The sequence below is a fragment of the Octopus sinensis genome, linkage group LG1 (genome assembly GCF_006345805.1).
Source record: "Octopus sinensis linkage group LG1, ASM634580v1, whole genome shotgun sequence".
NCBI classification, from domain to species: domain Eukaryota; kingdom Metazoa; phylum Mollusca; class Cephalopoda; order Octopoda; family Octopodidae; genus Octopus; species Octopus sinensis.
In genome coordinates this window covers 204,223,273-204,237,097 of record NC_042997.1, presented here as the reverse complement: position 1 = coordinate 204,237,097, position 13,825 = coordinate 204,223,273, and the positions used below count along the sequence as shown (strand labels likewise).

Genomic DNA, 13,825 nt, shown 5'->3' with positions numbered 1-13,825 from the left:
TCACTCCCTTCAGACCTACTATCCAATTTGGGCACTTGCCAGTTCCCTCTGACTGGGTTTTCCACTCTTGTCCCTTCTAAGATTTCGCACATTGTCGCCACCATATCCTCTCCCACCTTGTCACCCCAGTTCTTCCCTTCTTCTCGTCTCTATGTGTAAGTGCATGCTGTATGCAGCCACCCTGCAATCGAGTAGTGACCTACTAATTCCCCACACATCGAGAAGTGTTCTCCGGGATCTCATTCCCCCTACGAAACACCAAAATGCCTGTTCTGTCTCTCTGAAGTTTATACCTCAGTGCAGCTCCTCCAGCCATTGGCTCCAGTGGCTTTGCAATCAGCCCAAATTTCTTCAGATATCTCACAACCTATGTAGTAGGCACTACAGTCTTGTCCACTAAGACGTTATAGGGCAACAAAGCCACCATTCAGTCTCTGGTAGATGAACAGGGGTGTGAATTACTCAAGCCAAGTAAAATGCGTGAAGCCTTTCAACAGCATTTTGACCAACTGTTCGGGACAAGTGGTGAGCGAGAAAGCAGGGTGGACGTCAGTGCCTACCTGCACAGCCATCCACAACTCTCGACAAGAGAGGCAAGGTGCTGTGAAGATCCCATCACGGCAGTGGAAATGCAGGACCGCGATGGCAAAATGCTCAAGGGACAAATCACCAGGTTTGGAGGGTCTGCCTTAGAAGCTTTACAGTTGTATACCAGACTTGTTTGGAGACATCTTGGCAGCAAAACAGGAGCATCCCTGGTTTTGTGAGCAGAGGAGTCAAAACACTGCTGAAGAAAGACCCAAACAAGAAGGACGTAATAGATAACTTGAGGCCTATCACCCTGCTCAATGCAGATTTGAAAATTTTGGCCAAGGTGTTAGCCAAGAGGTTGGTGCTTGCCATCGAGAAACTGGTCAGCAAGGTGCAAACATGTGCCGTGCTGGGCCAGAGCATCCATGACAACCTCCATCTGATGTGCTACATCATAGACAGGGTAGTTAAGTAACCTGGCATGGGTGGGGCCCAGAAAAATCCAAAGCTTTTGATAGGGTAGACCATCGATATTTAGAGGCTGTCCTCATAGCAGCTGGTTTTGGTCCCATTTTCCACAGCTGGATAGCTGCCTTGTACAGAGGCTTCTGTTCGGTACTTCACATGATTGGACAGCTATCAAGACATTTTGACATTGCACATTCGGTCTGTCAGGGCTGCCCCCTCACATCGCTTCTATACATATTGACTTTCGAGCCACTACTGTGGAAGTTGGCGATGCTGAGGAGCATCCTGCAGGACGAGCATGTCTGCATACGCAGATGACGTCACCATCATAGTGTCTAGCCAGAAGCACATTGAGCTGGTCAGCGAGAACTGAAAGACTATAAAGCGGTAACAGGAGCGAAAATCAACCGGGAAAAGTCCGTGGACTTGCGGCTCAGCACGTGGAGAAGCAAGCCCATGTTGTCCACCGGCACCTCCGTTGTGGGACGCTGGACTAACGGTTCGGTCAAGTTGCTCGGGGTCTGGTTTGGTCAAGCGATATTGGGGGGACAAACACACACAAACATATACACACACATACGTATGTATATATATATATATATACGACAGGCTTCTTTCAGTTTCCATCTACCAAATCCACTCACAAGGCTTTGCTCAACCTGAGGCTATAGCAGAAGACACTTGCCCAAAGTGCCACGCAGTGGGACTGAACCTAGAACTATGTGGTTGGGAAGCAAGCTTCTTACCACACAGCCACTCCTGTGCCTGTATATATATGTGTGTGTGTGTGTATGCATATGTAGTGGCACTCGCTCAGTTTTTTTTCCTCTCACTATCTGTGATTTCCTACTACAATGAGACCGTGTACACATATATAGGCCGAAATCAACTTTCTTAACCTCGCAAGATCTTTCAATTATATCACACCTGCCCGTCGAGGCATGGCATTATCTTAAGTAACGGTAAATAACCATTTCTTTACAACTTCGATCACTGTTCCTCTTTCATCTTGCACATCTGCAACAGCAACAACCGTTACACTGGTGAATACTGATTCCACCTTAACCATACCGTTACATTGACGACCCTTGACTGCAACGAATATCATTACCTATTTCTTTACTACCCACAAGGGGCTAAACACAGAGAGGACAAACAAGGACAAACGGATTAAGTTGATTATATTGACGCCAGTGTGTAACTGGTACTTATTTAATCGACTCCGAAAGGATGAAAGGAAAAGTCAACCTCGGCGGAATTTGAACTCAGAACGTAGTGGTAGACGAAATACAGCTAAGCATTTCGCTCGGCATGCTAACGTTTCTGCCAGCTTGCCGCTTTCACACATAACACCAACCGTTACATAATACCAACCGCCACCTTCAACACAGAATACCAACCGTTACATTGGGCACCCACAGGTATATTATATATATATCTCTATAATATAAATAATATATAGATTATATTGATTATATATTATTTATATTATATATATATATAATATACCTGTGGGTCCCCAATGTAACGGTTAGTATTATGCATATATACATACATGTATGTACATACCTACATCTATATGTATACATACATGCATATATATACACACCCACACATGCATACAGGGGTACAGGACGTCACCAACGGTGCAAATTACATGAAATACGTAAACAATGAGAAGAAAATGGGAGTTTCCCAACCACATGGTTCCGGGTTCAGTCCCGCTGCATGGCACCTTGGGCAAGTGTCTATTACTATAGCCTCGGACTGACCAAAGTCTTGTGAATGGATTTGGTAGACGGAGACTGGAAGAAGCCCGTAGTATATGTACATATATGTAAATGTTTGTGTGTCTGTGCTTGTCCCCGGTACTACTAGCGAACAGTGGTCCCGGTGCGCGCACTCGCGCATCCGCACTAGCTAGTCGATCCTACAACGACTTTTTAACCCTAAACCTAATCCTAACCCTAATTTTTTAACCCTAACCTTAGTTTGCCAAAATCCAAATCCAAAACTAAAGACACAAACATTAGCAAAAAAAGAACGGAAGAATGTCAACTCAACATTAAGTGCCTCCTATGGTCGCACGGCCCAGGGTCAACGGAACCTACCGACATACGTGTTATATACGTAATCATTAAGTAATCTAAATCGGGTACTTCACCATTAATCCCCACGTCTCCGTTTTCTGACAGGTACTTCACTTTGTCGATCCCGAATAAATGGATTTTGGCAAAAAAGAAGTGATGAATCTCTCCACTCCCTTAATAAATATTATGAGTGTTAAAAAGAAAAACCCCATCAACTAAACTGTTAACTATCACCTCTTTAATTTCTGTAAAGAGTTAAAGAGACTTTACAGCTCGTAATAAAGATAACGGCGTAAAAAGTAAATGTTATTATTGTATTAAGCAGACGCAGAATGCCGAACTGGATAAAATTATAAAAAACATTTAATAAGCCTTGCCGTAACAATTAAACAATAAGACGTATTAGGTGTATATAAATAATTCTTGCGGAAAACAAACCCCGTATTATGTTAGTTATTGTGAAAGAATATCGCGAGTGTGTGTGGTCCCGGTGCTTATTCATGAATTTCCAGGAGGGTGGGGGAAAGAGAAAAGTAGAAAACTACCTTAAATTTGATAACAGACTTTCCATCTAAGAAAAACATCATCTTTTTCCAGTTGAATGAAGCCTTTTGTCTGTATGGCGCAAGAGGTCCTCCCGGCTGGAAGTCCGGCACAAGTTGGTCTATTAATTCTTCATCCGATGTATCGAATCCAGCATAGGCTATTTCCATGTCGGGAGTAACATTTTGGATGCTATCCAGGATGCCTTGGCTCGTAGGAGAAGGCGTCATTGTTGCTACAAAGGCTGAACTTCGTTAAGTGTAACTGTTAATTAGTAATTGTGTGTAATTAGAGTGAAGGAAGAAGAGGGAGGTTATTAATATACAAACAGATCGAGAGCTGGAGACAAGGGCAGGTAACTCTCGTTTGCTTGGAGAGTAAAACTCTGCTTGTCTTATTTCGTCTGCTAGCAAAAGTTCGGATCATTTCAGACTTAATAATAATAATAATTAATTCTTTTTATTGGCCACAAGGGCTGACACACATGATTGGAAACATAAAGGGACAAAACAGGACGAAAGGTTACAAAGGGTTTTGTCCGTTTTTGAAAAAAAATCCGTGTAAACAACTGTATAACAATAATTATATAACAACGAAAAACTCCCAAGATGGGGAGGCGTTACGAAAGGTTCCTGGTGGAAAAAACCCCATAAAAGCCAACGGAAGCCTGGTCAAAAAAAGTGGGGTAGAGAGTCCCTTTTTTCTCCTTTTACATTACCTTTTCGAATCACAGGCGAAACCTGAGAACTGGTCCATTTATACTGGCCAGTCTCGCACAGTTCACCCACCTTTCAGAAAACTTGCTATCGGACAGCACTCTCCTCTCTAACCTCATCTTCCTTTTCAAGTGAAACTTGAAAAAGTTGATGAGGCCTTGACCAAAGAGGAAAGTGTCTGACTTTAGCCCTTTCAAACGAGTCCACCATACAACTTCTTTCGCCACATCCACTATGCACAAGAAAACGGCCTCGCCCTCCTTGTTAAAGGAGGTCGGCGGGGAAATCTTCACTATGGATTCGGCCGATAGTCGGATCCGTCCTACACGTGACAGTAGCTGTTCGACATAAACTCATATTTCAGCAATACTCGGGCACTGGACGAGTGCGTGCAGAACGGTTTCGTCGTCCTGGCAACACCTCGGGCAGGCCCTGCTGACGGCACTTCCGTGCCGGTAGAGTTTATCCCGAACAGGCAGAGCCCCTCGGTAGCACTGCCAGCGAGCGACCTCTGGAAATTATCCATCGGCCCCGGCCCGAAAGTCCTTCCGAACAGACCGCTCAGTTCGTCATCTTCAACGCCAAGAGTTTCCCTGAGAACGTCGTCGCATTTTTCCTCCACTAACCCTCTATAGAACGCTAGAGTGGAGCTGTAACCGATCGCATTGCCCGCCTGGCGTAGGGCGGAGAGAGCTTGACGGCACTCGAGGTGCCAAGCGCCCTTTCTCGGTCTACGTTTGATCCAGGTCTGCAGCTCCGTCAAAGAGACGAGCTGCGGAAAATCGCGTCTGACAAAAGACGACCACACCTGTTCACCGTCTAGGAAACGCTTGACATGTCGCAGCCTGAGCGCATGTCTGCGCATCAGCAACCACGGCATTCCAAGGCCTCCGTTCAGCGGTCGTTGACAGTAGATGGATCGCCTGACCAGTGGCACCTGACCCTTCCACAAAAAGTCGAAGAGCAGGCGTACCAACTTGGCCAACCAGCGGTCGGGACAAGGGACGACGGTCAAGCGGTAATAGATGACGGATGCGATGTACGCATTCGCCACCTCCGCTCGACCTTTCAGGGACAGCTTGCTCTCGGCCCATTTCTGGGTGAGACGTGCCACCCTGCTCGTCACCTCTTCCCAGTTTTTATCCACCTGGAGGTCCGGACCGAACTAGACCCCGAGCAGTTTAACGGGTCCGTCTGTCCAGCGCCCTACGACGCTGTTGGACGGCATGGGCTTGCCTCTCCAGGTGCCCTGTTGCAAGCCCACAGACTTTTCCGCGTTAATCTTTGCCCCTGTCACCGCTTCGTACTCGTTTAGTGTCTCGCCAATCAGGCCAATGTGCCTGTGGCTCGACATCATCACGGTGACGTCGTCGGCATAGGCAGACACGCTGTTTCCGCCTCCTAGATCGCGCGGGATACCCCTCAAAGCCTCCAACTTGCGCAGTAATGGCTCGAGAGTCAAAATGTACAAGAGGGAGGAGAGAGGGCATCCTTGGCGGACCGAACGCGAGATGTCGAACGGTTCCGAAAGGTGACCGTTCACCCGTATCACCGAGCAGATGTTGCTGTATAAAGCAGCGATCCACCCGCGGAAGACTGGACCGAAGCCGGCTGCCTTGAGAACAGCCGCCAGGTACCGATGGTCGACCCTATCGAAGGTTTTATTCTGATCTAAGTTGATCAAAGCCCCACCCGCGCCAGCGTCGTTACCCACCCTCTCTATGATGTAGCACATGAGATGGAGGTTGTCGTGTATCGACCTGGTCGGCACGGCGCATGTCTGCGTCTTGCCGACCAGCTTGTCCACGACAAGCGCCAATCTCTTGGCTAGCACCTTGGCCAAAATCTTCAACTCTGCATTGAGCAGAGTGATGGGCCGAAAATTCCCTATAACGTCCCCCTTGTTTGGGTCCTTCTTCAGCAAAGCCACCACCCCTCGACAGACAAAAGCAGGAATTCTCCCGTTTTGCTGCCAGTTGCAGTAGACGTTTGCCAACAGGCCCGCAAACAAGTCTGTCATTGAAACGTAAAGCTCGTAGGGCAGACCATCCAAACCCGGCGATCTACCTCTCGTGCAACTCTTCATTGCTTCCTCCACTTCCCAGGCAGATATCGGTCCTTCGCAGCACTCTGCCTCGCTGTCCAAGAGTTGCGGTAGGCCGTCCAGGTACACACCGAAGTCTGCACCGTTGTCCGTTCCACCGCTCGTCCCAAACAGTTGAGCAAAGTGCCGCTGAAGCACCGTACACATCTGCTTCGGTTCGGTAACCTCGCACCCGTTCTGGTCCACCAAAGACCGAATGGTTGCTTTGTTGCCTCGCTTCGCCTCCGCCACGCGCGCCCATCGAGCGGCTCTAGTCCCCTCCCCGCTTAGCGAACGTGCCTTAGCTCTGACAACGCAGCCTTCGTGTTTGGCGTCGAAGTGTTGGTCGAGGGCCAACTTTGCCGCCAACACGTCGGTCGCGATGCCAGTGTCAAGAGCCTCGTCTAGTTTCTTAACTAAATCCCGCTCTCTCTTCCTACGTTCAATAGCTAGAGTCTTACTATACCTAATCGACTCTACTCTAATTGCTCTCTTGAGGGCAAACCACCAGTTGTTGTTGATGATTGCCCCCGTGAGCGCCCGCTTAACTAGTAAACTAATCCGGTCTCTGTAAGCTTTGCACGCCGTTAACGACGCGTTCAGCTTCCAGTAGCCGGGTCCCTGTCTATGTAGCCTATCTAAGTCGACCGTACAGATCACTAATTTGTGGTCCGTATAGTCGACTAGGTGGAATTGTGGACACCCTACGCTGTCCTTATCCGCTGGCCTACAAAACATTCTATCTAAGTACGATCTAGACGACCCGATGCGATTGGTCCAAGTCCACATTGGCACATTCGGGTTGTCTAGTCGAAACCTGTCGGACAGCTGAAAGCGGCCGAGTAGGTTGGCGAGGCTCTTGCACCCTCCCCCTCTCCTATCAGACGCTCCCCTACCCACCCGATCGAAACGTTCGTCTAAGACAGCGTTCCAATCCCCAACTAGCACTAGAGTGCGTGACGTTCCCAGGAAAACTTCCAGACGTTTGAAATAATCCGACTGCCCTGCTCCTGTCGGAGCGTAGGCAGCCAGCAGTCTGAAAGCACCGCCGTCACTACCGTCCGCGTCGAGGACCACCAACTTACCTTCCGGATCCAAGAAGACTGTCCTTATTTTCAAGTCCAGGCCCTTCCGAAACAACACCGCAGTACCACCACCGCCCGCTCCCGGCCGACACGGAGATAGAAATATCTCGTATCCGCCGAAAAGGGCTGCGAGTTCCTGCGGGTCGGACAGCCTGGTTTCACTGATGGCTGCTACATCCACATCATGAAACCTCAGGTCGTTTAACAGGTGACCCTGTTTCCAAGGTGACCCGAGGCCTCTCACATTCAAGCAACCGATTCTAAGATTTGCCATGTTTCAAAAGTAAGGGGGAAAAAAGGAGAAAAAAAAAGGCTCTACTTACTTAGTGGTGGGGGTGGCTCCCTTGTGCTTTTGCACGGGTGCTTCCACAATATTTTTATAAAGTTTCTTCGAGAAACTTTTCCCTAGCGATCCCACATCGTTAGGGAAATTTTGTTTGATTTCATCATATGTTTTTGCATTTATTTTTATTGTGAGAATGTGTGCTGGTGGTGTGTTTTTTGTTGGTATGATGAAATCGGTTATATTTGTACTTGTTTTGTCTTTTAAGTACTCCACTAGTTTTTGGTTCTTTGTGTTTATTGATGTAATTGTGTCTGTGTGTGTGTGTGTGTGTGTGTATGTGTGGCAGTGGCAGTAGTGGTGTCGAAAGTGTTGTTGTTGTTTTTTGTTGAGTGTGTGTTGTTGTTGTTGTTGTTGATGTTGGGAAGCACTATTTGTTCGTGCTTCCACTGTGTGTCTTTTTGTTTTCTCCTCCTTTTCTTTTTTGGAGGCACCGTGTTCCATTCTCCTTTGTTGGAATCAGAGCTCGCACAATCCGAGTACTCTTCATCCGGCAAAGAATAGATGAGGGGTCTGCTTCAGCAGCAGGACGAAAAGTTGTTGGTTCCGCCGGTATCGGTGGTGCCGCTGCTCCTGTTGCTGTTGATGTTGCTGCTGTCGACCTTCTAGGTACTGGTGTTGGTGTTGGTTTGGTGGCGGTTGTTGTTGTTGGAGGTGGTGTTGTTCGTCTTGGTGCTGGTGATGGTGTTGGTGGTGTTGCAGCCTTTGGTGTTTCGTGCTGTTTCTGTTGTTGTTGTTGCTGCCTCTTGCTGTATGCCTCCATTCTCTTTTTTTGAATGGGGCAGTCCCTCTTTAAGTGGCTTTCGCTGCTGCAGAGGAAACATTTTGGCTTTCGCCCCTCTACAGCAACGTTTAGCCTGGTGCCGTCCGGCAAACTGACGAAATCTGGGACCTTGCTGATATTTTCTTGCTGAATCTGAGCAAGAAGCAGCACTCCCATCCCCAACCAGTTTTTCTCCCTCGCTCTCCTGACATCCAGAATAGTGGCAGTGTCCTCTATGTCATAGAGGACAGCTGCCACCAGCCATGACATATCGAGTTCAGGCGGGACGAGGTCAATTTTTATTTTTGTCACTCTTCTCCCGAGGTGGGTTGGAATGAGTAATAATTGTTCTGTTTGCAAGGGCGAAATGGCGTGCGCCCTTGCTTCCTCCTCCGATCGAAAACGAACCTCCACGGTTCCGAAACGCTTCCCTTTGGTTACGTAGCTCTTTTGGGCCCAAATGGGCTTTAGAGCTATCTCTAACTGTTGGGGTGTGGCGTTTGTCATTCTTTTGCATTTTCTGTCGAAAATTTTGTATGTGATTATTTTTTTGTTTGTATCGTCAATCACCTCTTGTGGAGTATTGAGGAAGATGCTGTTGCCATCCTTCCTCAACAACTCCTTTGCTTTTTTGATGTCCTCTAACGTGACCTTTAGGTGATCCGAAACCTCCTTCGCAGCAGAAGCAAAACCGTTGGAAATTTCTTCACTCTTTCTTGTGTTCGTGTTTGTGTTTGTCTTTGTTATAACTTTACCTTCCTCCCCCTTCGGTACTATAACATTAGTTGAAGGCAGAGGGGGGAAATCTTGAATGACGTCGAACGCAACGTCCTGGTTAGTATTCTCTTTTCGAACGGCGCGCGTGCTTTCCGGTTCGGAAGGAGGATCTCTGTTGCCTTTTACGGCGCGAAGTAGGTGTTTTTTGGAAGAGTTTGTGACAATGTGTGTGTTTGCAGAGGGTATGTATTTGGAAGGAAGGAACAGCTGACTGCTCGCTTCATAGCCATTTTTGTTTAAATGTGTTTGTTATTTTTACAATGTTCAAAAGTTTAAAATGTAATTTTACCCCCAATGGGGTAAAATTTTGCCTAGCCAACCAGCTTCGTACGAAGTTAGTCGGCTTGGCCACAAAAATATTCAAAAATATTGCAACTTATAAACAAATTTCCAATGAAATTGGCACAAAACTTACGCAGCTTCTGGAGATACGTCCATCCGCTTTGAAAGAAAGAATAATAATAATAATAATAATAATGATAATAATAATAATATATGGTCTCTCATATATAGACATATGTGTGTGTATATACATACATACATATATATATATATATATATATATATATATATATTATATATATAATATATATATATATATATAATAATAAATATTAGGGAATGAATCCAAAATTACAGGGAAAAATCAGATTTAGGGTTAAATCCAATTTTATAGTAAAATATTATATAATATAATTCGAGACAAAACCACTATTGTCTCGAATTATATTATATTATATTATATTATATTATATTATATTATATTATATTATATTATATATACATATAGAAGTCACAACAATGATACTTTGGACCAAAAGGAGTGGAAATAGAAAGACTCACATATGGTGCATGATCTTGGGATTGATATAAGCAGCAATGCCTCATTTCACATGCATGTCACCAAGATGGTCGCAGTGTGCAGGTGAATGGCCAGATGGATTCTGAGAACCTTCAGAACTAGGGGCCAAGAAACTATGCTGGTCCTATGGAGGATATTTGTCATCAGCTGTCTGGACTACTGCTCTCAGCTATGGTCACCCTACACTGTAGAATTAATAGCATAACTTGAGGCAGTTCAGAGATTCTACTTGAGGAAGACTGCATCAATGGAACAGCTGAGCTACTGGGAGAGACTGAAAGAGCTATGACTCTACTCTCGGGAGCAAAGACAGGAAAGGTACGCAGTGATATATGTATGGCAGATACATGGGGGAGCTGGCACCAACCATTGGAACTGAGAGTTATACCAGACCTTGAAATGGACATAACAGCACTTGTTCCAAAAGTCCCAGCAGTCTCAACTAAGGTGAGGAACATGTACTACAATAGTTTGGGATTCAAGGGCCCACGGTTATTTAACTCCTTGCCAAAACATCTGAGGGACCTTCATGGAGAAATAATTTGACCTCTTACAATCCAAGATCCTAGATGAACCAATATCAAGGCAGGAAACTGAAAAGAGGGTAGCTGAAGCCAAACCCATAGAATTGGCCAATTAAAAGGTGATTACAATGGTGGTGATCCAGCATGGCCACAGCCTATAGGCTGAAACATATAAAAGAATAAAACAAGAAAAGAATGTATATAATATATATAATATAATTCGAGACAAAACCACTATTGTCTCGAATTATATTATATTATATTATATTATATTATATTATATTATATTATATTATATTATATATACATATAGAAGTCACAACAATGATACTTTGGACCAAAAGGAGTGGAAATAGAAAGACTCACATATGGTGCATGATCTTGGGATTGATATAAGCAGCAATGCCTCATTTCACATGCATGTCACCAAGATGGTCGCAGTGTGCAGGTGAATGGCCAGATGGATTCTGAGAACCTTCAGAACTAGGGGCCAAGAAACTATGCTGGTCCTATGGAGGATATTTGTCATCAGCTGTCTGGACTACTGCTCTCAGCTATGGTCACCCTACACTGTAGAATTAATAGCATAACTTGAGGCAGTTCAGAGATTCTACTTGAGGAAGACTGCATCAATGGAACAGCTGAGCTACTGGGAGAGACTGAAAGAGCTATGACTCTACTCTCGGGAGCAAAGACAGGAAAGGTACGCAGTGATATATGTATGGCAGATACATGGGGGAGCTGGCACCAACCATTGGAACTGAGAGTTATACCAGACCTTGAAATGGACATAACAGCACTTGTTCCAAAAGTCCCAGCAGTCTCAACTAAGGTGAGGAACATGTACTACAATAGTTTGGGATTCAAGGGCCCACGGTTATTTAACTCCTTGCCAAAACATCTGAGGGACCTTCATGGAGAAATAATTTGACCTCTTACAATCCAAGATCCTAGATGAACCAATATCAAGGCAGGAAACTGAAAAGAGGGTAGCTGAAGCCAAACCCATAGAATTGGCCAATTAAAAGGTGATTACAATGGTGGTGATCCAGCATGGCCACAGCCTATAGGCTGAAACATATAAAAGAATAAAACAAGAAAAGAATGTATATAATATATATATATATATATATATATATATATATATATATATATATATATATATATATTATATATATATATATATATATATATATATATATATAATAGTTTAAAATAGGATAAAATCTTTATAAGAATCTATCAAGTAGTCAGCATGAAAAACCTCATAAGGAAACAATTTATAATTATTCCCTTTAAATATATTTATTTATATTAAGGGCATTACTACACATAAATGCCTCACACTATAAGGGACTCTTAAAGTCAAAACTACCATTCAATAGTTCAGTACACTGTACTTATTATGGTATTTATGTATTTATTGTCCTTAATATAAATAAAAATATATATAAATCATATATATATAAATCATCATCATCAATGTTTAATGTCCGCTTTCCACGCTAGCATGGGTTGGATGATTTGACTGAGGACTGGCAAACCAGATGGCTGCACCAGGCTCCAATCTAACATAGCAGGGTTTCTACAGCTGGATGCCTTTCCTAATGCCAACCACTCCAAGAGTGTAGTAGGTGCTTTTACATGCGACTGGCATGAGGGCCAGTAAGGCGGTACTGGCAATGGCCACGCTCAAATGGTGTTTTTTAAATGCCACCTTCACAGGAGCCAGTCCAGCGGCCCTAGCAACGACCTCGCTCGAATGTTTTTTCATGTACCACCAGCATTTTTACTTGCCACCGGCATGGAAGCCAATATAAATATACGTTATACATATATATATATTATATATATATATATATATATATATATAATATATATATATATATATATATATATATATATATATATATATATATATATATATATATATATATATATTATATATATATATATATTTAAGTAGGTGAATGAATTATCCTATGTTTATCGTCAGCATGGAAAATTCGTTTAACCAAAACCTGGGTAGCAAATTCATGTCAGAAAACACAGTTGAAGCGACCTGTCAAGGGTAGAAACTCCGGTTTCTTGTGTAGAAATTTGTGTGTTGTATATGAATGAATGAAAGAATGGAGTCGAAAGTAGATGTTAACAAAATTCCTTTACTCTCGACACATGTTTCGAAGACAGCATATTTTTATTCCGAAGGAATAAAAGGTACATTATGCGATCTTTTCATCAGGAAAGATAAGGAGCCTCTCTCAACCACAAGACGAACAAATATTTCGATGATTGCCTACATGGTGATCACAGTGATAATGAGGTTTTTTTTTTTTAAATCCGTTATAAGCATTGACGTCAAAAATGGGTAGAAGGAGGAAGTAAAAATAGGTAGGGGACAGTATGTTTGCTGTATGTATGGAGATGTGCAGGTGTGCGCTTGTGTTAATGAGTGCAAGTGTTTGTGTGTATGTACGTGTGTGTGTATATAACTGCATTTGTGTGTGTGTGTGTGATTGTGTGTGTGAGAAAGAGACATACGTCAAATATACATAGTAGTAAGGGGAAAATTTGTTACTGTGTGTTTGATTTTGTGTACGAGAGAGAGAAGCCTACGTCAAAGATATGTAGCAGCAGTGGAATATGTAAGGAATAATAGTTAGGGAAGAGGAAGTGAACGTTGATTGAAAGAATGTTCGGAGTCGTAGGAAAGAATTTGTCTATGGCAGTGGTGTGGACGTGAAGCTAATTGTTAAAACTACAGTGGCTATCTTTATCATTTATATGAATGGAAAGTGTGTTTCTGCCAATGCTTACATTTGTACGATTTTTCTATGAGTGTGTTTACAAGGGGAACCTTAGCGAAAAGAATATGGAAGAGCTCAGAGTTACAAATGTTGCAAAATCTTCTGCCCTTATCAAAAGGAAAGGATACAGACAATATGAACCAATCCAACTTGAAAGTTATATTGTTGTCTTTAAGACGCCAAACTAATTTACTTAGCCCTGTACTATGCCGTTTTTTCCTATCTCTGAATGT

General features: G+C 43.8%; 1 protein-coding gene across 1 annotated transcript in view; it reads right to left on the bottom strand.

The window, feature by feature from the left end:
- Positions 1-3,984, bottom strand: part of LOC115215484 (peroxisomal acyl-coenzyme A oxidase 3) — an 80,334-nt gene extending 76,350 nt beyond the window's left edge. Inside the window, exon 1 of the mRNA XM_029784650.2 lies at positions 3,635-3,984. Within this exon, the coding sequence (XP_029640510.1) occupies positions 3,635-3,862 (228 nt within the window). The 5' untranslated portion in view covers positions 3,863-3,984. The remainder of the gene's footprint in view (positions 1-3,634) is intronic.
- Positions 3,985-13,825: the final 9,841 nt, after the last annotated feature.